This window comes from Vulpes vulpes, chromosome 14 (genome assembly GCF_048418805.1).
Source record: "Vulpes vulpes isolate BD-2025 chromosome 14, VulVul3, whole genome shotgun sequence".
NCBI lineage: Eukaryota > Metazoa > Chordata > Mammalia > Carnivora > Canidae > Vulpes > Vulpes vulpes.
This window is the reverse complement of record NC_132793.1, coordinates 11,081,082-11,104,930: the sequence shown is the minus strand read 5'-3', so window position 1 is coordinate 11,104,930 and position 23,849 is coordinate 11,081,082. Positions and strand designations below refer to the sequence as shown.

The window sequence follows — 23,849 nt, the reverse complement described above, 5'->3', positions numbered from 1 at the left end:
CAGGGCCTTTGCATTTACTGTCCAGTCTGCTGGTCTCTTCCCCACAGCTGGCTCCATCTCCTCCCACGGGTCTCAGGTCAAATGTCCCTTATCAGAAAGACCCTCCCTGACCACCCTGCTTTTCCAATGTGATTATTTTTTTACCTTCTTTACAAATCACCATCTGAATGTACATGTGCATTTATTTATGTTTATTGTCTCTCTTCAGGAGGTCAGCTCCGCCAGGGTAAGTCTTTGTCTGTTCACTGCAGTGCCCAATGTCCAGGTTGGAGCCTGGCACACACCAGGTGCCAATAACATTTGCTGAAGGAATACACTAATAGGGATTTGCCTTCATCACTCTATCATGATCTCCTGCAGGAAGACCATTTCTCTTCCAGTCGTGGGTCCCCTCCAAAAGTGTTTGGAGCAGACGGCAACATTAATTCACTGTCTCAGGTGACAGAGCTCCCATTTGAGCCCAAGGCTGGAGGAGAGGAGCTAGGAATGGGGTAGGAGTGGGGCCTTATCCTCTAGGATCTTTAACCACCCCCCAACCAGCCAACCAGGAAACACCAGGCAGCCAAGGTTAAGTAGACTCTTGCTGCTTTGTTATAAATATATTATGTACATCCAAAACATGACATTAAAATATTACTCCGTGTTACAGAAAAGATATTAAGGCTTTCTATTATTTACATTAAACAAGCAAGCACCTTTAAAAAAAAAAAAAACAAACCAAAAAAAAAAAAAAAAGCCCCATTCTTCCTTCTCTGACATTCCCCTAGCCAGAGGGGACACCATGTCCCCTTTCCAAATGACCACGACCCTTTGCAGGGGCTGCACTCTGTGAAGACATCCTCTGATTAGAGATATCAGCTCTGGCTGGAATCACATGGGCAGATGGGGAGGTGGAGGAGGGGGTCCGGGCTTGGGGAGGGGGATTCCTGCCTCTTCTGGCCGGCTGCCCTCAGACCCTTGCTGCACTTTGCCATTCTTGGGTGAACAGGTTAGGATGCAGGTGGTGCCTGGGGCTGTCCAGCCATCCAGGCCTTCAGGGTCAGTTCACAGGGCCATGGCAGGGCAATGTTCCAGGGACACTCAGGTGTGCCTGAGAGCTCCTCAACCACTGGGGGCAAGCAAGGAGAGACAGCTAAGACGACTCAGTGGTCCCAATGCCAGCCACGCTGAAGGGCTGCCCGGTGAGGAAGGGGTAGGGGTGGGCTGTAGGGGTGCAGGGAGTGGGTGAGTTTCCCCTCTACGCAAGGAAGGGCTGGCACAGCGGGGCTCCTTTTTCTGCAGTCAGGCTTGGAGACAGAGCAGCTCAGGTGGCTGGGAAGGGGCCCAGGAAAGAAAATGAAAAAGAGGAAATGAAAAAATCAGTGGCTCAAGTATTCTGTGTCACGAGGGGGTGGGCTGGGGGTGCCCGGGCCCAGCCCAGGAGGCGTCCTCTCCATCTGGAGGGGGCCAGCACAAGGAGGCTGGAATTTGGCAGATGGCTTCGGTTTGGGGGTACGGGGGCTGGGGAAGGTTGGCAATAAGGTGGCAGGCTCGGAGGAGTTATTTGATCTTCTGGGCCCATTTCATGTCATCTGCCCGAGGCTTCTCGCCAGTCAGGCCCTGGATGAGGTCCTCTAGGCGTCGCCAGAAGCCTATCTTCTCCAGGGGGTAGTTGAGCCAGCCTGCAGTGAAAACAGGGCATCGGAGGATTGAATGGGAGAGCAGTAATAGAGGAGATGGAAGGAAAGTTCTGGCTTGGCTGGGGGCAGGAGCAACCAGGAGTAGGTCTGTACGGGGCAGGGGACAAGGGTGGACTGAGGATCTGTGAATGGGGCCCTCCCACCCATGGGCTTAGGGGCTGTTCACACATGTCTCCATATCCTAACTCACTCACTTTCCCACCAAGGGCTTACTATGCGCCAGGTGTGGTGGCAGCATTTCCTATCATTGGGCTCACCTGCCACCTCTTCCAAGAAGTCTTCCTTGACCCCATCACTCACTTTTGTTTCATTATAACCTTTATGATGACCTGTAACCATTCTCATTAATACACCACTTTCCTGTTTTGTGTTAGTTTTTCTCCCCAATGCCCAACTAGAATGTCCTGCTCCACCCAGCCAAACCCATGTTTTTCTACTGTTGATCCTGCGGCACATAGTAGATGCTCACTAATATTGCTTACAATCTTCTTTCCTCTGTTACAGCTTTTCCCCCAAATCATGAGGTAGGTACTATGAGTCCCACTTTCCAGAGGTGAAGACAGGCTTGGATGGGAGTCTCCCAATGAGTGGGTGGCCAAACTAGGATTGACCCTTGGCCTGGCTCAGCAGTTAGTTACCTGAGCTCCTCAACAGCCTAAATTCACATCCCTCCACCTGCCCTCAAAGAACATGACTTTAGGACATACAAAAAAAAAATATTTGTTGTGGTTCTCAGTTCTGTCCCCTGTAAAAACCAGGGGCAGTAACTCATCAAGTACATATTACATGCCGAGCAATTTGCATCTGCCGCCATGCCATTCACACCCTGGCCCTGGGGAGGTGGTCTGTAAGGAGGCAGCTGCAGCCCCATTCCGTGGGGGAGAAAAAGGACATTCAGCGAGGTCTGTGAAACCCCGAAAGGCCCCTGTGGAAGAGAGACCAGTTGGACAAGCTGGACTAGCTTGCTGTCAGAGTGTCGTCGGCACCTCTGCTACACTTAATTTTCATGCCGGCTGGCCCCGGAAAACCTGCTCCATTTACCTTTGGTACTGGTTCGTTAGCTGCCAATGGCATGTGGGTCTCCTCACAGTTCCTCAGTCACACCAGGCATGTTCCTGCCTCGGGGCCTCTGCACTTGCTGTTCCCTTTGTCTGAACCGGTCTTTCCTTACTTGGCTATGGGGCGCCTCCTTCACTTTTCTTTTTTTAGATTTCTGACTTCCTTATATGAACAGTGACTCCTGCCTTCCCACTCCAGGACTCTCTGCCCTTCACCCTGCTTTGTCCCCTATAACATTTCTCACATCTTGACTTTGTCATCTCCCCTCTACTCTGCCCCTAATGCCCTTCACTCCAGCCACACTAACCTCCTTGCTGTTCCTCAAACCAACCAGGCACGTGTGTTCCTCCTTCAGGGACTTCGCACCTGCTGTTCCCATTGCCTGGAGGGCTCTTCCTTCAGATCTGCATTACCTTCTCCCTCAGTCCACATGTCACCTTCTCAGTGAGGCCTTTGGTGACCACCTTATCTCAAGGGCAAAGTCTCCCCCCGTTTCCTTCTACCCTCTGCTCTCATTTGCTCCACAGCAGTTAGCATTGTTAAATGTACTACTCATGTATTGTCTGGAATGTCCCCTATTAGAGTGGGAATGCCACAAAGGCAGAGATCTGTGCCTGTTTGTTGAGTGCTGTGTCCTAAGCCCAGGACTGTGCATGGCACATAGTAGGTGCTCAAAAAACATCTGCTGGATGGGTGGGTGGAATAATAACTCCATGATGTGGGCAGTGGGAGTGGGAAAGGTTGTCTCCCTTGTACTGCTGTGTCCTCAGCACCTAGGAGAATGCCTGACACATAGTAGGTCCATGAGTATCGTAAGGGCATGTTCTTGCAGGGCAAGGATTACATGACCTCCTACTGTGACCTCTGCCCTATGACCCTGAGGATGGAGCTACAGCTGGAGGTGGGGACAGCCTGTTCCATGCCACCCTGTAGCCGAACCTGTGGTGATGCAGAAGTAGGTCTCGTGGGGAGAGACATGGTGGATGCGGTGGTGTTTGCGTGGCAAGATGATATGCCAGTCCTGCAGGAGGATGACCCAGCGTGGCAGCCCAAAGTACGTGTGTGACCACTTGTGGATTTGGTTGGTGAAGGTGCCGAAGATGATCAGGCAAAAGACGAAGCACTCCCAGGGGTACAGCTGCTCCAGGGCTTCTGCAGGGTGGGGAGAGGGTGGTGCCCACAGGGCCACAAAGTTGTCACAGGGCAGGGCCACCGCAGGCCTGGCCCTCACCACTTGTCCCTGGGCAGCTCCCAGGCCTCCTTCCACCCTCCCCCATGGTCTTAGGCAAGTTCAGACTCCTTTCTGGGCCTCAGTCTTCTCTTCTGTGCAGTGGGCAGATAATGGAGTAAGCATAAGAAATAGTTATAAATGTTGGCTCTGGAGTCAGGCAGAGCAGGGTTCAGGTCTGTGCTCTGACACTTCTTGGCTATATGAGCTTGGGTCAGTGCCTCTGCCTCTTTGAGTTTCAACTTCATCATCGGTAAAATGGGAGTAAGTCTTTGGGTTCCCTAGAAGCAGAGCCTGAGACAAGGGTTCATGTGCTCATAATTTATTCGCAGGGGAATGGAAGGGAGGCGCATCCTCTGTTCAGTAAAACATCCGAGGGAGTGAGGGAAGCAGTGGGAGAACTAAGCGATGATGGGGTTGGGGGGAGTCTTGTCTCAGCCTGATCCAGGGGGCAGCTCTGGAGGGTTAGTGGGTCTACAGAGTTGATCCCACCCAGAGGTGAGAGGCCTGGTCTTCTGTAGACTTTCCCTCTCACTTTGGGCTTAGGCTTTGGGCTTATCCCAAGGGGAGAGGTGGAACCTGCTCTGGCAGTTCTCAGAGGGGACAGCTGGGAGTAGTTAGCAGCCACCACTCACGGCAGCTAGGGATGGGTGCATGCCTGAGTGAGAGGATATGGGTGGGCACTGCAGCACCCACGATACCACAGAAACTCATCACCTCTAACCAGAGCAGGGCTGCTTTCAGGATCAATGAGGTGTCAAGTTGTTAGAATAAGACCTGGTACAGAGGAAGTGCATATCCCCCATCTTCTGCCCACTTGACAGATAAGGTAACTGAGGCTCACAGAGGTGAAATGACTTGCTTTTTCCCCAAGATAGGGAGGGCAGAGATCAGAACTCAGAGCTTCCTGAGTTCACAGCCAGCATTCTTCCTCCTGAGCCAGGGCAGCCAAGCCAGCAGCCCTCAGGGCCAGGCAGGTAATGCAGATGCACAAGGTGGTCCAGGTGCAGGGCAGCAGGGAGCATTGGGGACTGCCTAAAGGTGGTGGCCGCAGCTCTGCTCCCGCCTAGTGAAGCCAAATAGGAACAAGGGCCTGGGATGGCCAGATTGGATGGTTCAAGAGAAGCTGGGAGCACAGATTTTTATGTCAAATGGCCCAATTTTACATGTTGATAACTAAAACATTTTTTATGATGTTGTGAGGGGACTCTGCCCCCACAGACCCCTTGCAGCCCACCACCAGTGGGCACACTCACCAGGGCTCTGGGTGCGGAACTTGTAGGCCATGTTTAGCAGAGGCAGCAGCGTCACCAGGCAGTTGTCCCCGTTGGTCTCGATGAAGTCATGTCGTGTAATGGCTGTGGGGTCAATGTGATGCTCCCGGAAGGGTCGAATAAAAGCCTGGGTGAGGGCAGGGGTAGGGGGTGGGGGAGGAGAAGGGATACACCGACCCAGTCAGCCTGTGTGGCCAGCCTCTCTCCACCGCCTCCTGGCCTCTGAGATGACAGAAGCCAACCAGGCTACTGATGCAGAGCCCACGGGGCTTCAGGGTCCAGTCTAAGCAGCTCTAGCAGAAGCCAGTCGAAACGACTTGGTGGGGACCTCGGGATGCTACTGCCCCACTTGGGGCCGCAGTCTCCCCATCAGGGGTGTGAGGGGAGTTGGAGACCCACTCCACCCTAACACAGCCGCAGACGCCCCGCACAGTGGCAGGGGGCCTTCTCTCTTTCTGGGAACAGCCTCCCCCCCTTCCTCTTCTGTAGGTACAGGCTGTTCCTCTGGGGTGGACCCCGCCTCCTGCTAATTTAAAGTGAGCACGTGACTCTGACTGGGCCAATCAGGCCCTCTCTCTGCCCCAGTGACTGGCAGGGATGGGCACATGACCCGAGCCGGGCCAATGGGAGAGCGCCATGGGACTTTGGCTCTAACCGTGGGAAAGGAGAGCTGGCTCTCCACTGCCAGGGCTGACCTGGAAGGACGGTGAAGGAAAAGCCTACGTGACAGTGGAGCCAACAGAGAGGAAAGCAGACGGAGACACGGAGAGAGACCAGAGGGAGTCAGGAGAATGTGGTATGACTATGTGTGCTGCCGGATGCCGCTGCACTTCACCTCTGCTCTACTTCTGAATTTTCCAGTTTCATGAACCAGTACCTGGGTTTGGGTGAGCCAGCTTGTACTGGGCTTTCTGTCACCTCCCAAGAAGTCTGACAGAAGGTAAAGTGTGATTCAAGCGCACAGTGAGCCGCAGCAGGGCTGGCAAAGGAGAACAAGGCGTCGCCCCCAAGTTCAAGGGCTTCAAAGCTTTCAGATTATCCCATGCCTGATGCTTTTGCGTCCAGAAAGTCCCAGGGGGTTTTCTTTTTCTTTTCCCCAGGGGGTTTTCTAGACTGTTTGGGTCCCGGATGGGGTGGGAGATGACGTCAGACTGGAACAATGGTTTCCCTCTTTCGCACAGGGCAGCAGGAAGCTCGGAGAGGACGGGAGCTCACCCGAGGTGAGCCAGCCCGAGCTCCTGCTGGGCTGCAGGCCTGGGTCAGCATACGCACCTTCCCCACGATGGGCAGCTCCACGGAGCCCCAAGTGTCAGCTCCCCAGTGCACCAGGCCAGACAAGAAGTCAACAATGAGAGCGCCTGCAACTGTGGACAAGAGAGGGTGAGGTGGGGCTGGGGGACCCAGAGGGGGCTGTCCTGCTCACCCTCCACCCCGAGGCAGGGCGTCTGCCTAACCTCGCCTGCTGGCTGGCTCACTCACTCACTTGTTATGGGAGGTGGGGGTGTCCCTTCTCTACCTGGGATGCTTGCTTCCCTGTGAATGGAACCTGAGGCATAACACTTCTGTCCCTCTACTTGCTCTGTCCAGGGGATTTGTGGGGACTCATCTGTTCGGTGGGTCTAGAGGAAATAAACTGGGCATGCACATACCAACTCAGCTTTTCCCCATTAGGAGCTGACCGTGCCCTTCTCTCTGGCCCCCAAGCACTCCACAGAGGGAAGCCCGCTCTTGCCAGTGACTAGATGGAAATGTCCTTCTGGGGTCTGGTGTTGGGAAATACCTCCGGTGCAGACAGGAGCTTTCCTCCCTGACCTAGCTTTTTTTTTTTTTTTTTTTTTTTTTTTTAAGATTTTATTTATTTATTCATGAGAGACACACAGAGAGAGGCAGAGACACAGGCAGAGGGAGAAGCAGTTCCTTGCCAGGAGCCCAATGTGGGGCTCGATCCCAGGACCCTAGGATCACAGCCTGAGCCGAAAGCAGACACTCAACTGCGGAGCCATCCAGGCATGCCCCGACCTAGCTTTTATCACAATAAATGTCATGATTTGGTTTCTGGCAGCCTTTTCCCTCTTGACTTTCCCAATGTATTCTGAACTGGGCTGGGGTTCCCTCAAAGACCCCAACACCATTCACTCACTTGAGGGGGTCAGTATAAGACAGAGGCTGAGAGCGGTTAGATCTGGACTTAAATCCTAGGTGTCTCTCACTAGCTGTGTGACGTTGGGCATGATACTTAACCTCTCTGTGCCCTAATTTCTTCTAGGTAGATGGGAATGGTGATTACAGGAAACAGCTACAGGAAGCAGCTGCCATTTATTGAGCAGTTTCAGTGCTAGATACAAGTGCTTTCCACACTTGAGCTCAGTGGATTTTCAGTTTGTTCCAAGTTGGGACCGTCCTCATGCTCCCCTTATAGCGGTGGGAATAGGAAGCCTGGAGAACAGAGGTGACTAGGGCAGAGGCCACAAAGATGGCAAGTGGCACAGTCTGGCTCTTAACCTACCTGGAGGTCCAAATCTAACACAGCAGGATGCACCACCACCCCTGTACAGTGGAGAAACTGAGGCAGAGTGGCCAGCTACCTGTGCAAGGTAACACCCCAGTGCTGTCTGCCATCAGTCCCCCTGCTCACTGCCATCTCAGCCCTTCTGGCTTATTCCCTTTCCCCTGTACACCCTCACACACCTCTGCATCTCTCTCTCTGCATCTGCTGTTCCCTCTGCCCAGAATATTCTTTCCCCAGATGTAGCACAGCTCACTCCTTCACTTCCTCCAGGTCTTTGCTCAAACATCTGCTGGGAACACCTGATCTAAAATTAAAACCACCCCCATCTTCCAGCATTTCCTGTCTCCTGTCTCTCTTTTTCTCCAAAGCACCTATCCTGGTGCACAGGCAGTGGGCTTCACTTTTGTTTGCTCATGATCTCCCTACTCAAGAGTGTCAGCTCCACAAAGGCAGGGGTTTTAATCTTTTGTTTATGGCTGCATCTCAGTTCCTGGTACTTAGTAGGCATTCAATAAATACTCCTTGAATTAATCAATGTAAACCACTGAGTACAGTGCTTGGCACGTAGCAAGCACTCAGTACACAGTATTATTGTTGTTCTGGGGTCATTTTGTCAATCAAGCAACATCCTGTGAGGACCTACTGGGTGCCAAACTCTAGAGCCAGAGATGCAGCAGACACTGAGCTCACTGTCCACTAGGGCAGAGTGATAGGATGGGGTGGGGGCAGGCTGTGAACCATGCAGGCTACAAAAGCAGTTTCGAGTGGTTTTCTGAGTCCCAGGACTTGAGGCAAACCCTTTCCCTTCCCCTGCACAGATTGTTTCTCCCTGTGAAATCTTCTGAGGCCCAGCTGGGGCCATTTAAGGATTCTTGGTGTTCTGCTGGGGTCCTCAGCTCCTTGGTGACAGGGGACCAGGGCCTCGGGACACTGTGAAGGCTGCAGAAAAAACCCCTGGATGCTAACCAGGCTGGGCAGTCCTGCCCCTCGGGGACAGTGCTAGGAGAGTGGACCTGGGCTAGGGGAACAGGGGAGACAATTTTATTTATGGGTGCCTCAGTCAGTTAAGTGACTGCCTTTGGCTCAGGTCATGATCCCAGAATCTTATTCCCTACTCAGTCATATCTCTCAAATAAATGGATGAATACTAAAAAAAAAAAAAAAAAAAAAAAAAAAAAGATTTTATTTATTAGAGAGTGAGCAAGAGAGCACAAGCATGGGGGAGGGGCAGAAGGAGAGGGAGAAGCAGCCTTCCTGCTGAGCATGGAGCCCGATGGAAGGCTCAATCCCAAGACCCTGGGATCATGACCTGAGCTCAACTAAGGCAGTTGCTTAACTGGTGAGCAAGCCAGACACCCCAAGCCAAGAGCTTCTGCACTTGCTGTTCCTCTACCTGGCACTCCATCCCTCCCTGAAGATCCTTGAGTGGCCAGCTCCTCCTCAGCTCAGGGCAAACATCACCCAACACCCCTGGCAAATCCATCCTCTCAGGCAGATGCTCTTGGTAGCATCTCCCTGCTTTATCTCCATCATGGCACATCCTTTTTATTGCTGAGCAGTATTCCATTGTCTGGATGTACCACGGTGTGTTTATCAATTTAGCTGTTGGATGTCTGGGTGGTTTCCAGGTGCAGCTGCTAGGAGTCAAGCCACTGTGAACATTCACACACAAGTCTGTAGGCAGACATATGCTTGCATTTCCTTTGGGTAAAGATGACAGCTATTTATTTGTTCTCACTCAACATTTATTGAGCACTTATAGGTAACAGACCTTGTGCCAGCACCTTAAATGTTTTATCTCTCTTAATCCCTAAACTGTACCACAGCCATTCCTAAGCCGGTTACACATCTTATCTCCTTAATCGTCCTAAGCAGTTAATCCTGGTAGACGACAAGAATGATAATAAAAATATTAGAAAAACAATATTTATGATAGTGGTTAGCAGTTATGGAGCACTTCCCATGTGCCAGGCACATGGTGTTAAAAGGTGTTAAAAATGCATTATTGGGGAACATAACTCCCATGCCTTAAATATGGACTCTTCACAATGACTTCCTTCCAGGGAAGATACTGTATGGAAAGAGGAGGAGGGTAACTTTACAGTGGGGAAAGCTGGCAAACACTCCGTGGGCCAAGTGGTCAAGGTCAACATCACAGTCTAAGTCATGTTGATAGTACATTCCCTAGCTACGATGTGATGGAAATGGTATTTTACCTCTGAGCTCTTCCTCCCCCAAAAACAGAATGTGGTCTATGAAAAGCACCAGAGGGATCCCTGGGTGGCTTAGTGGTTTAGTGCCTGCCTTCGGCCCAGGGCATGATCCTGGAGTCCAGGGATCGAGTCCCACATTGGGCTCCCTCCAGGGAGGGAGCCTGCTTCTCTCTCTGTGTCCCTGCCTCTCTCTCTCTCTGTGTCTCATGAATAAATAAATACAATCTTAAAAAAAAAAAAAAAAAAAAGCACCAGAAAGGGGCACCTAGGTGCCTCTGTTGCTCAAGTGCCGGACTCTTGATTTTGGCTCAGGTCATGATCTCAGGGTCCTGGCATTGAGCCCCATTTCTGGCTCCCTGCTCAGTGGGGAGTCTGCTTCTCCCTTTCCTTCTGTTCTTCCCCCTTGCTTGCGCTCTCTCTCTCTCTCAAATAAATTAAAAAATCTTTGGCGAAAAAAAAAATGAAAAGAAAAGAAGAAAAAAAAAAACAACCCCAGGCAAATTCCCAGAGAGGGGCATCCTATGAAATACCAGGGTTCCTCAAAATTGTCAAGGTCACCAAAAACAAGGAAAGTCTGAGAAACTGTCACAGCCAAGAGGAGCCTAAAGGAACATGATAAATAAATGTGAGTGGGATCCTAGATGGGATCTGGGAGCATTAAAAGGACATGTTAGGTAGAAACTAAGGAAATCTGAAGAAACTATGGACTTTAATTTATAATAATGTATCCATATCAGTGCATTGATTGTAACAAATGTATGACACTAGTGTAAAATATAAGACGTTAACAATACGGGAAAGTGGGGGCAGGGGACATATGATGGGAAATCGCTGAACTATCTGCTTGTTTTCTGTAAATAAAGTCTCTTTTTGAAAAACTGCATCATCTTATTTCACATCCTTAGTGATGGGTCCCCATACATGCCGACTTTCCAGAGGAGGAATGAGACTCAGATGGTGAGGGCAGCCGTGGCTGCTGGCAAGTGGGGCTGGGGACCATGGTGAGGCTGGTTCACGTTGACACCAAGCCTTTGTGTCCAGGTTTGAGAAATGGGGATGTTAGCAGCACTTACCTTACAACTGGTTAATAAACTGGTTAATAAAGTCAGTCCCTGGGACACAGTGAGTGCTCCCAGGGGGAGCTCCAGTTAGTAGTTTAACTATCACCCCCCTCCCCAGGCCTCAGTCCCATCATCTGTCAAATGACTGGCACCTGGCCTTAGCAGGCTGCCGAACAGGGAGGGATATGTGCTTTGAACAGATGTCAGGAATTATTTTTGGAGAGAAGGAGCACCCCCCTCCTTGGGCTCTGTGATCCCTGGGCCTCTGCAAGCGGCTGTTTCTAGAGCAGTGACTCCAGGACTCCTGGCCTGCTGCCTGAGGAGGCTTTCATTGGGGGGGGGGGGGGGGGGGGGGGGAAGGGGTGGCAGAGGCTAGCACACAGGCCGTCTTTGTCCCAGGGCAGGTGGCAGCAGCTGGGGCTGGCTCATCCTGGGAGCACCCCCCAGTGCGGGACACTGGAACAGGGTACAGGACAGTAAATAATTCACTCCAGGCTACCATAACCCACCGGTGACCTTGACATACTCCTTGGGCCCCCTGGGGCCTTCATCTGGCCATAGGTCACCCAGCTGTGACTTGTTAGCCCCCTCCCATTCCGAGGCCCCTCCTATTCCGAGAGCAGCTAAGACAGGAGCTATCTGCTGAAGGCTGCTCCATGGGGGTCTGGGCCAAATCCTGGCTTTACCACCTTTTATCAGCTTTCAGCTTGACTCCTCACCTGACCTGAGGCCATGTGACCTCTGTCCTCATCGCCAGTCTTTGCATTCCCTGGGTTCCCTAGTCTGGAACACCCTCCCCTCTACCAGTCTGCCAGAAAATTCCTACATACTCCTTGAGTGTCAACTTAACTCACAGGCACTTTCCTCAGGTACAGCAAATAGCCAAGGCTCCCAGGCACACTTACTTCTTCACACCTTCCTTGACCACAACACCGCCCTTGTCAAGGTCACTGATGGCCTCCATGTGGCCAAATCCAGTGGTCCCCTCGCTGCCCCATCCTGCTGGTCTGCTCAGGGACCACTCCCAGTTGACCCCCACGTCTTCTGGGGACAGATTCTCTTCCTGCCCTCTGCAACCCCGCCCAACCCCTTGGCGGTCCTTCCTCCCCCCAGCATGGAGGCAGAGGGGCCTGTGGCCTCTTCTGCACTTGCACTCAGCCCCTGGGGGCGCTTCGTCAGCATCTGAGCTTCAAATACCTCTTCTACTGTGAACACTCCCAGATTTCTATCTCTAGCTGCCTTCCCTGGACTCCAGACTCAGATTTCCAATTTCCTGCTCGGTACCTCACCCTGGCTCCCAGGCAGGCAGCTCAAGCATCCCCCCTCAAGCCACCTCTTCCCACCTCAGTTAGTGGCCACCTCACCCCTTGCATCAAAGCCTGAGAGGTGCCACTGACAGGCCCTCTCTCACCTCCACAGCTGACCTGATGGGATACTCTGGCTGCCTGCCTCACACAGCTCACTGAGAATCTATTGATTTTTCACCACCTCCACCACCTTATCGGGTCTGGGCCACCATCCTCGTAGCCTCTCTGGTCCTCCCTGCCCCCCTCCTTCCCCCCACCCACAGCACCAGTGGATGTCAGCTCCCTGCAGGAAGTTCACCAGTGGTCCCCTCATGGACTGTAGAACAAAACCCCAAGTCCGGACCACAGTCCTGCAGAGGCTGCGCCCCTCTCGTCCTGCCTCTTGAGCTGCCACTGGCTATTTCCTTTGATCAATCTTCTTTAAAAAAAAAAAAAAAAAAAAAAAACTTAAAAAAATTTTTTATTTGACAGAGAGAGAGATAGCACATACACGCAGGGAGAGCAGAAGAGGGAGAGGCAGGCTCCCTGCCAAGCAAGGAGCCCGATATGGAGCCCTATCCCGATCCCAAGACCCTGGGAGCATGACCTGAGCAGAAGGCAGACACTTAACCGACTGAGCCACCCAGGCCCCCCAACCCCCTTTGATCAATCTGCTCCAGCCACACTGGCTTCCCGGCTGTTCGCTGGGCACATGCGAGCCTCTGGGCCTCTGTACCTGCTGTTCCCTGCTGCCCCTCCCCCACATATCTGCTTGGCCTCTTCTCTCACCTTTTTCACTTTTCCAGAAGAGCCTTCCCTGACCTCTTCACTCTTTCCTGCCTGTTCTCTTATCTTGATTTTGATTGCCAGCATTGCATCATCTGTCCGTGTTTATTAACTGGGCACCTTTTCATGCTTCCGCCTCCCCTGGTTTCCAGGGCCTGCCAGGGGCACCGGAACCTCTGGGGAGATAGTGCCTGGCTAGAGGTAGGCTCTGCAGACTGGCACGGTGCCTGGCCTCCTGCGTGTTAACACACAAATCAGGGTGGCTACTTAAATCGATTAGGGACTGTGCAAATACCACTATCAGGAGATTGTCTGCTCTTATCAGCTCAGAGGCAGAGGTGTGGGATGGGGGAAGTGGTGTCACACGCCGTGACTGGACAACTAGAGAGTTCCTGAGCCAGGGACTGGAAGCTCGAATCCTGACCAGGGCAGGAAGGTGGTGACCTGCCTGGGACACCCATCCTCCTGGGTCACACAACACCCACTTGGGCTCTGACATAGTCTCCTAGCAGTGCTAACTGGAGACTGTACGGGGCCCTGCTGCGAGAGTCTGGCTCGAGAGCTGGCAGGTCTGGATGTATGATCCCAGACTCTGCTGCTGCGCCGGGGATGGCCAACGGGCAAGTATCTCGGCCTCTCAGGGGATAGTGATCAAAACCTCCTCACTAGGTTGACATTAGGAGTTATAAGTGTCCAACGTGTGGCTTGGTGCATAGCAGGCACTTAGGAAACATGGTGAAGCAGAGCGGCACACGTCAGGTGGGGCCTCCTCCCCACCTCTACTTGGTCACTGGCCCCTCAGCTGCTACGCACACCTGTATTTTGGCCTCACAAGCAGCCTCAATTTGTAGAGGTGTAAAAACAAGGCTGAGGAACTCAACAACCTTGGCCCAAGGCCCCACAAGCCATGAGCTTGTGGAGCTGGGACCTGAACCCAGGGGCTGCCGGTAACCACCCCCAGATGGGGGAACAGGGCTCAGGCTGGCCGCATTCCTGCCCTTGAACGTGATGCTCTGAGGCAGAGACACTGCAGGTGGGGACCCACTCAGGCCTGGGCGAGGGGGCACATGTGGCTCCTCAGATGGGGCCCAGGCTCCCCAGCATCGGATGGGTTAACTCCCTCTCCTCCAGCTGGCCCGGCCCCCCCCGCACAGGCCCACCCCACTGCAGACCCAGATGGCTCTATTAGCCAGCCTGAGCACTATTGGCTTAGGCGGCCAGAGTGCTTTTAATGAGATTGTGGGAGCTGAACACTTAGGGAGGCCCAGGTGGACAGATCAAGGGCACAGCTGCCCCCTCCTCCTGGGAGCCTGGGGCCAGAGGAGGTGATGAGTGCCTGAGTTCGAGGGCAGAGGGGAGGCTGGTGTGTGGACAGGAAGAAAAGGAGTCACCCTGGAACCTGGGAGTGGAGATGCTGAATGAAGAACTATGTTGTGCTTCTGGCTTGAGATGGACACTGGCTGGCCCTTCTATTAGCCTCAGTTTGCTCATCTGGAAAATGATTACCAGTGTAGCACACCCACCTCCCTGGCTGTGGATGGGGGAGGACTGACCAATGGGAAACACTCAGCGGGTACTGTAGGTTACAGCTTGCTCATTCATTCACTCTGATTCAATAAACATTAATTGAGTACTACTGTGTGCCAGGCCTCGTGCTCGGGGCTGGGGCCACAGCAGTGAACACAAAGCATGCCTACTCTCAGGGATCTGAGATTTGAGTGGAGGGAGAGATACTGAGCAAAGAAATATATTGTATAGCAGAGTATGCTGAGGTGATGGTGCGTGGCAGGGCTGCCATTTTTGAGGGGTCATCATGGAGAGCTTCCATGAGGAGGTGACCTCTAAGTAGAGACCTGGATGAGGAAGTGAACTGGGCAGGTGTCTGTAGGAAGAGAGTTCCAGGCACAGGAACAGCATGTGCAAAGGCCCTGAAATATGAGTGTGTCTAACAGTACATGGTGGAGACATAATGAAGAGGCCAGCGTGGAGGGAGTGGAGGCCCCAGAGGACGGGAAGGGAGATGAGGTCTGAGGAGGAACCGAGGCCAGGCTGTACCGAGGAGTTGGTGTTTTATTCTATGTATACAGAGAATGGGGGTGTAGTGTGACCTCATCAAGGATCTAATGGGATCCTTCTGGCTACCAGCGAAGAATGGACAGTGGGGGCAAAGGGAAGGTGGGGATCAGGGAAGAGGCTCCCACAAGAGTCTGGGCAGGAGAAGTCAGTGGCCGGACCAGAGTGAGGACAATCGAGGCGGAGAGTAATGTTTGGACTCTGGGTGCATTTTGAAAGTAGTGCCAAGGGCACCTGCTGAGAGTCTGGATGTAGAACAGAAGAAAAAGGAACTGAGCATGATGTCCAGGGTTTTGGCCCAAGTGAGAGGAAGAAGAGAGGCATCACTGGGCCAGAGGTGGGGTTCCCACAGCATGTACTTGATTCACACATGCATAGACTCGCATGCACACACATGCACACACACAGCCACACACCATTACACATGTGTGCAAGTTGCCATCAGGGTGGCACAGACACCAGGGAGGTCCCTGACCCCAGGGGAAACTGAGGCAGGCAGAGGGTCCACAGGCACTTACCGACACCCAGAACGACGAGGGGCGTGTGCTCCCAGCGGGCCAGCAGCAGGAGATGAGCCACGTTGTGGGCAATGAGGCCAAAGCACAAAACCACACAGCACCACTCCTGGAAGCGCTTGCCTGTGGGGACAGGAGGCCAGAGGTGAGTGCAGGGCCGGTGGCGAAGGCCAAGGGGCTGAGGACCAAAGCCAGGCAGAGCTGGACCAGGACGAGCTCTTCCGCCGTGTTCAGTGAGCCTGAAGTGCTAACCACAGGCTGAATGCTGGGACTGCCGTGTAGAAAAGGCCTCAGCCTACCCATTTCACAGATCATGTCACTGAAGCCCAAAGAAGGGGAGGAGTCTGCCCAAGACACTGGTCCATGAAGCTTGCCTTACGTATGCTAATTCTTTGACAGGCAGGACCAGAACTTGTCTTCTGGGCTCTTGTGGGCTCACTCCAGTGACACCCAAGGGAACTTTAATGAGTGCTTTCTTTTTTTTTAAACTGACATGGTGGCATCACTTGTCCCCTTTTGTATGTAATTATTTGGAGGTGGAGGCTACTAACTTTTTAACCCCAGAGGAACAGATCCTGCCCAACTTTCAGCAAGCAGGGCTCCAGCGAGTCAGGGATTTAGGAGAAATGGGCCTTGATGACTACTTCTAGGGCTTCTGCCAGAAGCAGGGGGTCAAGGAACATGACACTGGAAAGAAGAGGCAGTGCAGATGAAGGTTTGCAAAATCCCAAAGCCTCCGGGGGCCAGGCAGGTGATGTGGAGTAAGGTGAGCTGGGTGGGGGGCCGTGCGATGCAGCACAAGTGCCCTTTGGAAGGACGGTCACTCACTGGCTCCCTCCTGCCAGGTGGGAGTGTAGGCCCAGGGTGCTCAAGCTTCTCATTCCCAAGAGAAGCTAGAAATCTGGGCATGGGTGTGAAATCTTTTTAAATCTCCTGCCACATATTTTTAAAAGGCATGTGAGCTCAGACAAGCTGATTCACTCACAGCAGCTCTGTTTGAGGTGTCTTTTGGGGTATCTACACTGGAAAAAACGGAAGCATCCAACGCCTGGGGGGTCAGCCAAATTAATTTGGTCCACGGCATCTCTGCAGCCAGGAAGAAAAAAAAAGCCTGGGCAGCTGTTTATATGTGCACATGGAGGATGTCCAGGACATACAGGTAAGTGCAAAAAAGCAAAGCGCTAAACAGCAGCCATTTATGTAAGAAAGGAAAAAGCTATCTAGTCAAGACTGGCTTTCACTTCCTCCCCTTGGAATTTAATATTTGTGAATGTACTCCTCTATCAAAAATCTTTTCTTGTAATTGTAAATTAACACTTAAAAAAAAAGAAAGGGAAGGAAAACATTGCGTGGGTGACACAGAATGTGCTACAGGGCCCCTGGGGATGTTTTCCCAGGCAGCTGGTCCCAAGGGCATGGAAGACCCTTAATGATAATAATTTCCTTATCCTTAGTGTTTAACATCTACTGAGTACTTGCTATGTGCCAGGTACCTGCTGAGGCGATGCCTTTTTGCAGATGAGAGATCGGCGGGTCAGAGTGGTCCCAAGCAAGTAAGTAACCTAAGGCTGCAGAGCTAGCCAGCGACACACTAGGATCCTATGGCCAGGCAGGTCCTTATGTGTGATTAACCACCGAAGGGGACATGGCAAATGGAGAGGGTTCCTCCTGTGTCTGTCCTCTCGGTTTCCTTCACTCCATTCTCACCTGGAGTGACTCTGGCAATGCCCTTACAGATCTCAGCCTGGAACCTCCACCTCCAGGAGGCCATCCATAATGCCTCCTCTGACTCTTAGGACTCGCCCAACATGGGGCCCGTCATGAGGGACTGTCACTGCCCCTACGATATCTATCTGCCCCTACCCAAATGTGAACTCACAGGAGGCCCAGGAACACGTCTGGCTTGTTTACCAGGGCCCTGGCACACAGCTGGTGCTCAATAAATGCCCACAGAATGAACAAATTCCTGAACATCATCTTAGAGGACAACTTCCAGGCTTTGTCTCTGGGTGCCCCTCACCAAAGCACCTCAGGAAATATCAGGCATTCCACTGCTCCTGCTCCTGACAGGGAAACAGGCTCAGAGAGAGGGAAGGGCGGTAGCCAGGACGTACACATGCTATCATGATAGCCATGCTATCATGCTGTGCCCTGGGCTGGAATCAGAACAGCTGTCTTCCCTTTGCCATATGAAAAACCGAGGGTCAGAGGGGAGAAGGGACATGTTCAGGGCTGTCTACCCTTGGCCCTCTTTTGCACAGATGAGGACACTGAGGTCCAGCAAGGGCAAGGGCCCCAGCAGCAGTCACACAGCAGCAGCAGTGAGCCTAGAACCTGTTGCATCCCACTTCTTGGTCAGTGGCTGTTTCTCTTGGGTCACGTGACCCTGTTGCTCCAGCGGCCCCTACCTGGGGTCACTGTAATCTGGCCCAGCACGGCCTTCCCCTTTCTGGTTCCTGTTTGTGGCCCGGACATAGGACCCAGAAGCAGAAGTCTGCAGGGTACAGGTAGGGGGGTAAGGAAAAGTGATTCTTCAAGCCAGCCTGCCTGCCTGCCCCCTAGCCTGCAGAGCCAGCAATATGTGGGGGTGACACACACCAAGGCCTAGCACAGTGGAGTGCGGGGTAAAGCCCACAGCAGAGATGCCGCAGATCAGCTCCCGGCACATTTTGCTCTCAGCTTAAACACACACACACACACACACACACACACACACACACACACACACACACACAAAACTCCTAATTTCTTGCTTCCCTTGAGAAGGCTCTGGGCACCCCAGGCCTGAGCAGCAGTGGCTGCCTGCCCCCACCGGATGGGGCGAGAGCTCCTGGAGTCCCCAACTTCCCCTGCAAAGTTACCTTTTGGGTGGCTACCTTTGGGGCAGCCCTGCAGTCATCTGCATTTTTGAGCTGGAAGCACAGTCCCTCATTTAAGTCTCAATCCTTCCAGGGATGAGCTATATGATCTCACTCCCCAGGTGGGGAAATTGAGGCTCAGTGGGTGAAAATGAAGAGCTGGGTTTGGATGCTGGGCTTGTCAATGGGACACATTAGCCTGGATGTTCTGAGGTGTCCTGGTTCTAAAGAGCCCCCAACTCTCTCCCCGTGTCTTGGAGAATGTCCCCTAAATTGGAATAGTTTCCCATCTAAATGCTTTCTGTTGTTGGCCTCTGGAATCTGGATCCTTCCCAGACCAAGTGCTTCAACTTTGATCCATAAAAAATCCATGTATAATAATAAGTGAGCATCTACTGTAGGCCAGGTATGAAGTAAGCATCTGAAGGTTCACTGGAGCATCTGTCTGGAGAGCTGGTGACAGAGAGAGCGGGCCTGGTGTCTGCAGGAAGCTGTGAGGAGCCTGATGGGCGTGGCACCGGGTGGTGGCACCAGCGAGGGCCACCAACAGGGGTGGCCTCGGCCCATCCCTGGGGCCCCCAACGTCTCTGGTGGAGCATCTACTGTAGGCCAGGTATAAAGCCAGGGATGAGCTGAGCCAGCCCCTGCCAGACACTGTGGGCTGGGGACCATCTGTCCTGTCCTTCAGAGGGAGAGACTAGGCCTGAGGGATGAAATGACTGGTCCAAAGTCACAGCACAGACAGTCAGCCTGGCAGGGCCTGCTGGGTCAGATGGTCTCAGTGGTGTCACTTTACAGATGGGCATACTAAGGCCTGGGGGAGAGAAGGACACAAGCACTCGGGCCACCTCTGGCAGAGCGCTGGGCCTTGTTTTCCGGAGCTGGCCCCCGGCCTGGCCTGGGTCCATGATCTGGGCTCTGAGTTATGGCAGTGAATGCCTGCTGGCCTGGGGAGATCAGGCTTGTGTGCGGTGGTTGTGGAGGGCTGGGAGGAGTCAGGGAGGCCAGGCGCCAGGCCTCGGCCATCTTTGCTTTCCTGGGGGTAGGCCACAGCGGCCAAGGGCTGGCATCAGGCCCACCTCTTCATGTTTCGGTCCGGCAAGCCCTGAATAACCTGTACTTTTGATGGCTTCCGGCATCGGGAGTGGAGAGAAGGCAGGAACCAGAGGAAGACAGAGGAAGAGAGACACACAGATAGTCAGAGACAGAGAACAGCAATCAGAGACATGAAGAAATGAGAAATGGAGAGACAGGAAGAGAGAAAAACAGAGACACGAAGAGATTATAGGGAGACAAAGAACAAAGACAAAGAGCATGGCCGGAGAGAACAGACAAAGAAGTGGAAAAAGAACGAGACTGTGGGAGACAGGGACAAAGCTCGGCCCGGAATGGCAGGGACCAGGCCTGGCCAGGGAAGGGGCCCATGTCTCTGGCTTCAGTCGGGCCCACTTTGAGGGACTTTCCCCTGACCCCAAGCTAAGAGATCCTTGTGTCCCCTGGGGCCAGAGGTGCCCGTAGTCAAGCCAGGGTGGTTTGGACAGCTGGCCCCAGTGATTCCCTGGAGCCACCCCCAGAGCCCCGGGCGCATGCACACTGCAAGGTGTCAGCTGGTACCCGCGGGGAAGCTAGAGGCCAGTCTTACCTCGGGGGTGGCCCAAGAGGCCTACCAAGCACCCCAGGTCCTTCACAGATCCTGGCATGGGGCAGGCTGCAAACCCCAAACCCGGAGTGCGGTGGACTGTGGGACTCTCCGTGGCTTCCTGGGACCCACAGGCCCCAGGGATGGGCCGAGGCCACCCCCCTTGGTGGCCCTCGCTGGTGCCACCACCCGGTGCCGCGCCCATCAGGCTACTCACAGCTTCCCGCAGACACCAGGCCTGCTCTTTCTATCACCGGCCCTCTAGTGACCTGGAACATTGGTCCCCTCTGGCACACCCACCCAGGGCTGCCTCACTTCCACAGTGAAGACCAAGAACACGGAACCTGGAACATCCCCCTCCTTCCGCCAGTGTTCTGGTTCTGGCTCTGCTGCTAACCGGCTGTGTGACTGTGCTCAAGGGCCTACTCTGCTCTGCCTCGGGAAATGTCTTCGAGACGGACAGGGTGCTCATGAAGCGCCAGGCGAATCACACGAGGGTAGCCTCTGGCCTCACTGCTCTACCCTCTGGGAGGGGCAGATACAAGCTTGATCTCACACAGGACAAGCATGAGGAAGAACACACAGAGGGGCTGGGCTCTGAGAAGACTCCGGGTGCCAGGGTGGGGACAATGGGGTTAATACTGAGGGGACACCTCAGACAGCTGCAGTGAAGATGAAAGGAGAGCATCTGAAGAGAATGTGCAGCACAGGCAGTGCTCAGTAAATGTCAACTATGTTAACTGCCTTGTTATTGCTGCCAACTGTCACGGTGCCAATCCACATCTGGCCCCAAGAATATCAAGAATTCAGTCCTGGAACCCAGAAGCTTCTCCTACTCTCCTCTTGCTCATTTTTCTCCAGCCCATGGGACTCTTCGGTGTTCTACAAACACTCCGGGCATGCTCCCACCTCAGGGCCTTTGCACTTGCTGGGTCCCTGGTCTGGGGCAATCAATCCTTCCTGAAATATCTTCAGGTCTCCCTCCCTTCACGTCTATGTTCAAATATTACTCACTCAGTGAGGCCCTAACTGTTCCCTCTCTAATACGTTACTGCTCCAGCAACATTTCACTTCCCCCTTTCCTGCTATGTGTTTGCTCCATAATGCTTGCCACCACTGGGCATGTGAACTATTTTCCTTATTTACTGGGTTTAGTAAGATGCCAGCTGTTTTTTTTTTTTTTTTCTGTCTTATTCACTGCTTTGCTCTCAGGGCCTAGAACAGGGACTATGACAATGGTGCTCCATATGTACTGAGCCTGGTTCCTCATTTCATAAGTTGGGTCCAGAGAGGTCCAGGCACTTCAGCAAGGCCACACAGGAGAGCAAGAGAGACAGGGGAAGGGAGACCTATGAATTTGAAGAAATTAGTCTGGTTCTCCTGCTTCTCCACTCTTTACTTCTCACCTCCTGGCCTCCTCTCAGCCCCAAGTCAAGAGAAGTAAGGCCTTTACTGAACGCTTGGGGCATCCAGGAGGCTGTCTGCAGCCTCAGATCCCTGCGTGGCTGTTCTTCAGAGGGTGAAGGGTATTAGGGGAAATCAGAACCACCATGCAATCACGGTGGAATGAAGAAAGGGGAGTCTCCTGGGGGAGCTTAGAAGGACTGAGTATGATTGGTTAAAAATAGGTAAGGTTTACCCAGGTGGGCAGAGCTGGACACCAAAGGAGGAGGCCTTTGAATTCTTACTCTTCAGTCTGGGAACCTCAGGTGGCGAGTCTGAGGACCAGAGAGGTGAAAAGCTTACTCCAAGACTCAAGGGAAACACCAGACAATTGGGTCAGCAATACGGAGTGCCTACTATATGCCAGGCACTGCAACAAAGTGGATGAACTTGTTTCCTCTTCCCCAAAACACTAAGGAACAGGTAAACTTTATGCCCATGTGAGAGGTGAGAAAACTGAGGCGCAGAGAAGGAAAGTGGCTTGGCCCAGGTCATGCAGCAAAAAGCAGTCAGGATGCCAAGTCCCGCCTGTCTCAGGGAGTGTAGGAGGTTTTAAGTCCATAGGCTAGGTGTTTTGGGAATAGGCTAAAGAAACCATAGCATCATGGGCTAGGTGCCCAAGTCTTTTTTAAAAAAATAATAACACCCAGAGCATAGAATTACAAGTCCAGAAAGGCCTCTGGTTACTTAAGATTCAACAAGAAAGCAAATGGTCCAAGGTCACACATCCAGTGATGGCAGAGATGGTATGCAAGCCTTGGCCAGCGTAGAAAGCCTCACTGGTGACAGGTGAACCCATGGCCACCCCAGGCCAAGGTCTGTGCATGGTGGCTGTCCCCTCGGCATAAGGAAAGATGTCAGAATATTTGACAAAGCTTGATGTGATGGTGACATCCAGGCAGAGGGGCACTTCCTTAACCCCTGGGGGCAGAGGGCCCAGGCAATGAGATCCCTTGGGCCCTAATGGAAGTCAGAGAGGGGTGGGGAAGCTGGTGTTTGCTGGAGCATAAATAGTAGGCACAGCACGAAGGAGCCAAGGATCATGGTCTGAGGGCAGAACGGGGGTAAAGGTCTCTAAACTGTGGTCTGGTTTGGAGAATGAGGGGGGCTCTGGCCCCAAGTCCCTAATGGAGGGGGCTAATATATGCAATGGGAAAGAAGTAAGGGCTGGACTTGGGGCTTGCATATGGGAGGAGCTTAAACTGGAAGATTTACAGTGCCCTCACCACTCGGGATTCCCGAATAGAGTGAGAGATGAGGCTCCTCTCTGCTGGGGGAGGGGGTGGTCTGTGGCCACCGAAGCTACAACTATAATGGGGCTTGGGGGAAGGGCAGCGTCTGGGGCGCTAGGTAGCCGAGGGGGATCCTTGAGTTGCGGTTCCTAGAGCAGGGAGGCTGGTGTGCCCAGATTTTGGGGGGGGGGGGTGAGGTCACTGTTTGCTGCCCAGGGCCCTGGCTGGGGCACAGATGGGGCCCTAGGTTGTGAATTCCGGATGGGGAGACCTGGGATGGAATGTGACTTTTAAGAGGCCGTGGGGGGGAGGGGGGAGCGTGCATGTGGCTGACGGGCTGCCTCCAGCTCGGACAGGGTCCTGGAGGGGGGTCCCTAAGTCCAGGGGCTCTCTTTGCAGCCGCTGATGCTCTGAGGCTAGGATCCGGATCCGGGGGTGCCATGGGAGCTCCGTACGTGGCCCGGGGAGCTGATATGGCAGTTCCCTGATATAGGGATTGTCTGTGCGTCCAGAAAGCCCCGTGGCTGGGGCTCCGGCTCGAGCTTGGACGGGGCGCTGGGGTGGGGTCCCCGGACTTGGGGGCGCTATTTACAAGTTGAGAAGCCGAGGCTGGGGTTCAGATCGGGGGACCCGGGGTCGCCGTCCGCAGCCCGGGCTGGTGACTGCAGGCCCGGAGCGGGGGCCCGGAGGGGGGGCCCGGAGGTCTTACCTGGAGAGTAGAGCGCGGCCAGCTCGCGGGCCCCGGCGTGCTGCGCGCCCCAGCGCCGGCAATACGCCGCCTCATCCTCGTCGAGCTCCGGCTGCTGACCTGGCCCGTCCTCGGCGCCCGCCATGGCCGCTCGCCGGGCCCGCCCGGTGCGCTCTGCTAGCGGCGGCGGCGGCGGCGGCAGGGCCGCGGCACCGCGGCGAGATCACGCCGCCCAATGACCGCTCAGCGCCGGGCGCGGCGGCGGCGCGGGCGGGGGCCTCGCCCGGCCGCGCGTCACAGCCAATC

At 53.7% G+C, this 23,849-nt stretch overlaps 1 protein-coding gene across 2 annotated transcripts; it reads right to left on the bottom strand.

Moving 5' to 3' along the window:
• Positions 1 to 568: 568 nt before the first annotated feature.
• On the bottom strand, positions 569 to 23,793 carry PEDS1 (plasmanylethanolamine desaturase 1). 2 transcript variants are annotated; one of them, XM_026014759.2, is made up of 6 exons: positions 23,565 to 23,792; positions 15,687 to 15,806; positions 6,513 to 6,604; positions 5,223 to 5,367; positions 3,678 to 3,890; positions 569 to 1,661 (listed from the first exon to the last, which is right to left on the bottom strand). In XM_026014759.2, the coding sequence occupies exons 1-6, from the start codon at positions 23,686 to 23,688 to the stop codon at positions 1,540 to 1,542; spliced, it is 816 nt and encodes a 271-aa protein (XP_025870544.1). In that variant the 5' UTR covers positions 23,689 to 23,792; the 3' UTR covers positions 569 to 1,539. The 2 variants fall into 2 exon arrangements, with proteins under 2 accessions (XP_025870544.1, XP_025870545.1); XM_026014760.2 differs by lacking the exon at positions 6,513 to 6,604 and having other exon boundaries at positions 23,565 to 23,793.
• Positions 23,794 to 23,849: the final 56 nt, after the last annotated feature.

Bases quoted from the DNA above. Each gene is read 5' to 3' on its own strand.
- PEDS1 (XM_026014759.2), bottom strand. From the start codon at position 23,688: ATGGCGGGCGCCGAGGACGGGCCAGGTCAGCAGCCGGAGCTCGACGAG. The intron at 15,807-23,564 runs GTAAGACCTCCG...CTGTCCCCACAG, and splicing joins GGCCGCGCTCTACTCTCCAG to GCAAGCGCTTCCAGGAGTGG. The intron at 6,605-15,686 runs GTAAGTGCCTGT...TCTTGTCCACAG, and splicing joins CCTCGTCGTTCTGGGTGTCG to TTGCAGGCGCTCTCATTGTT.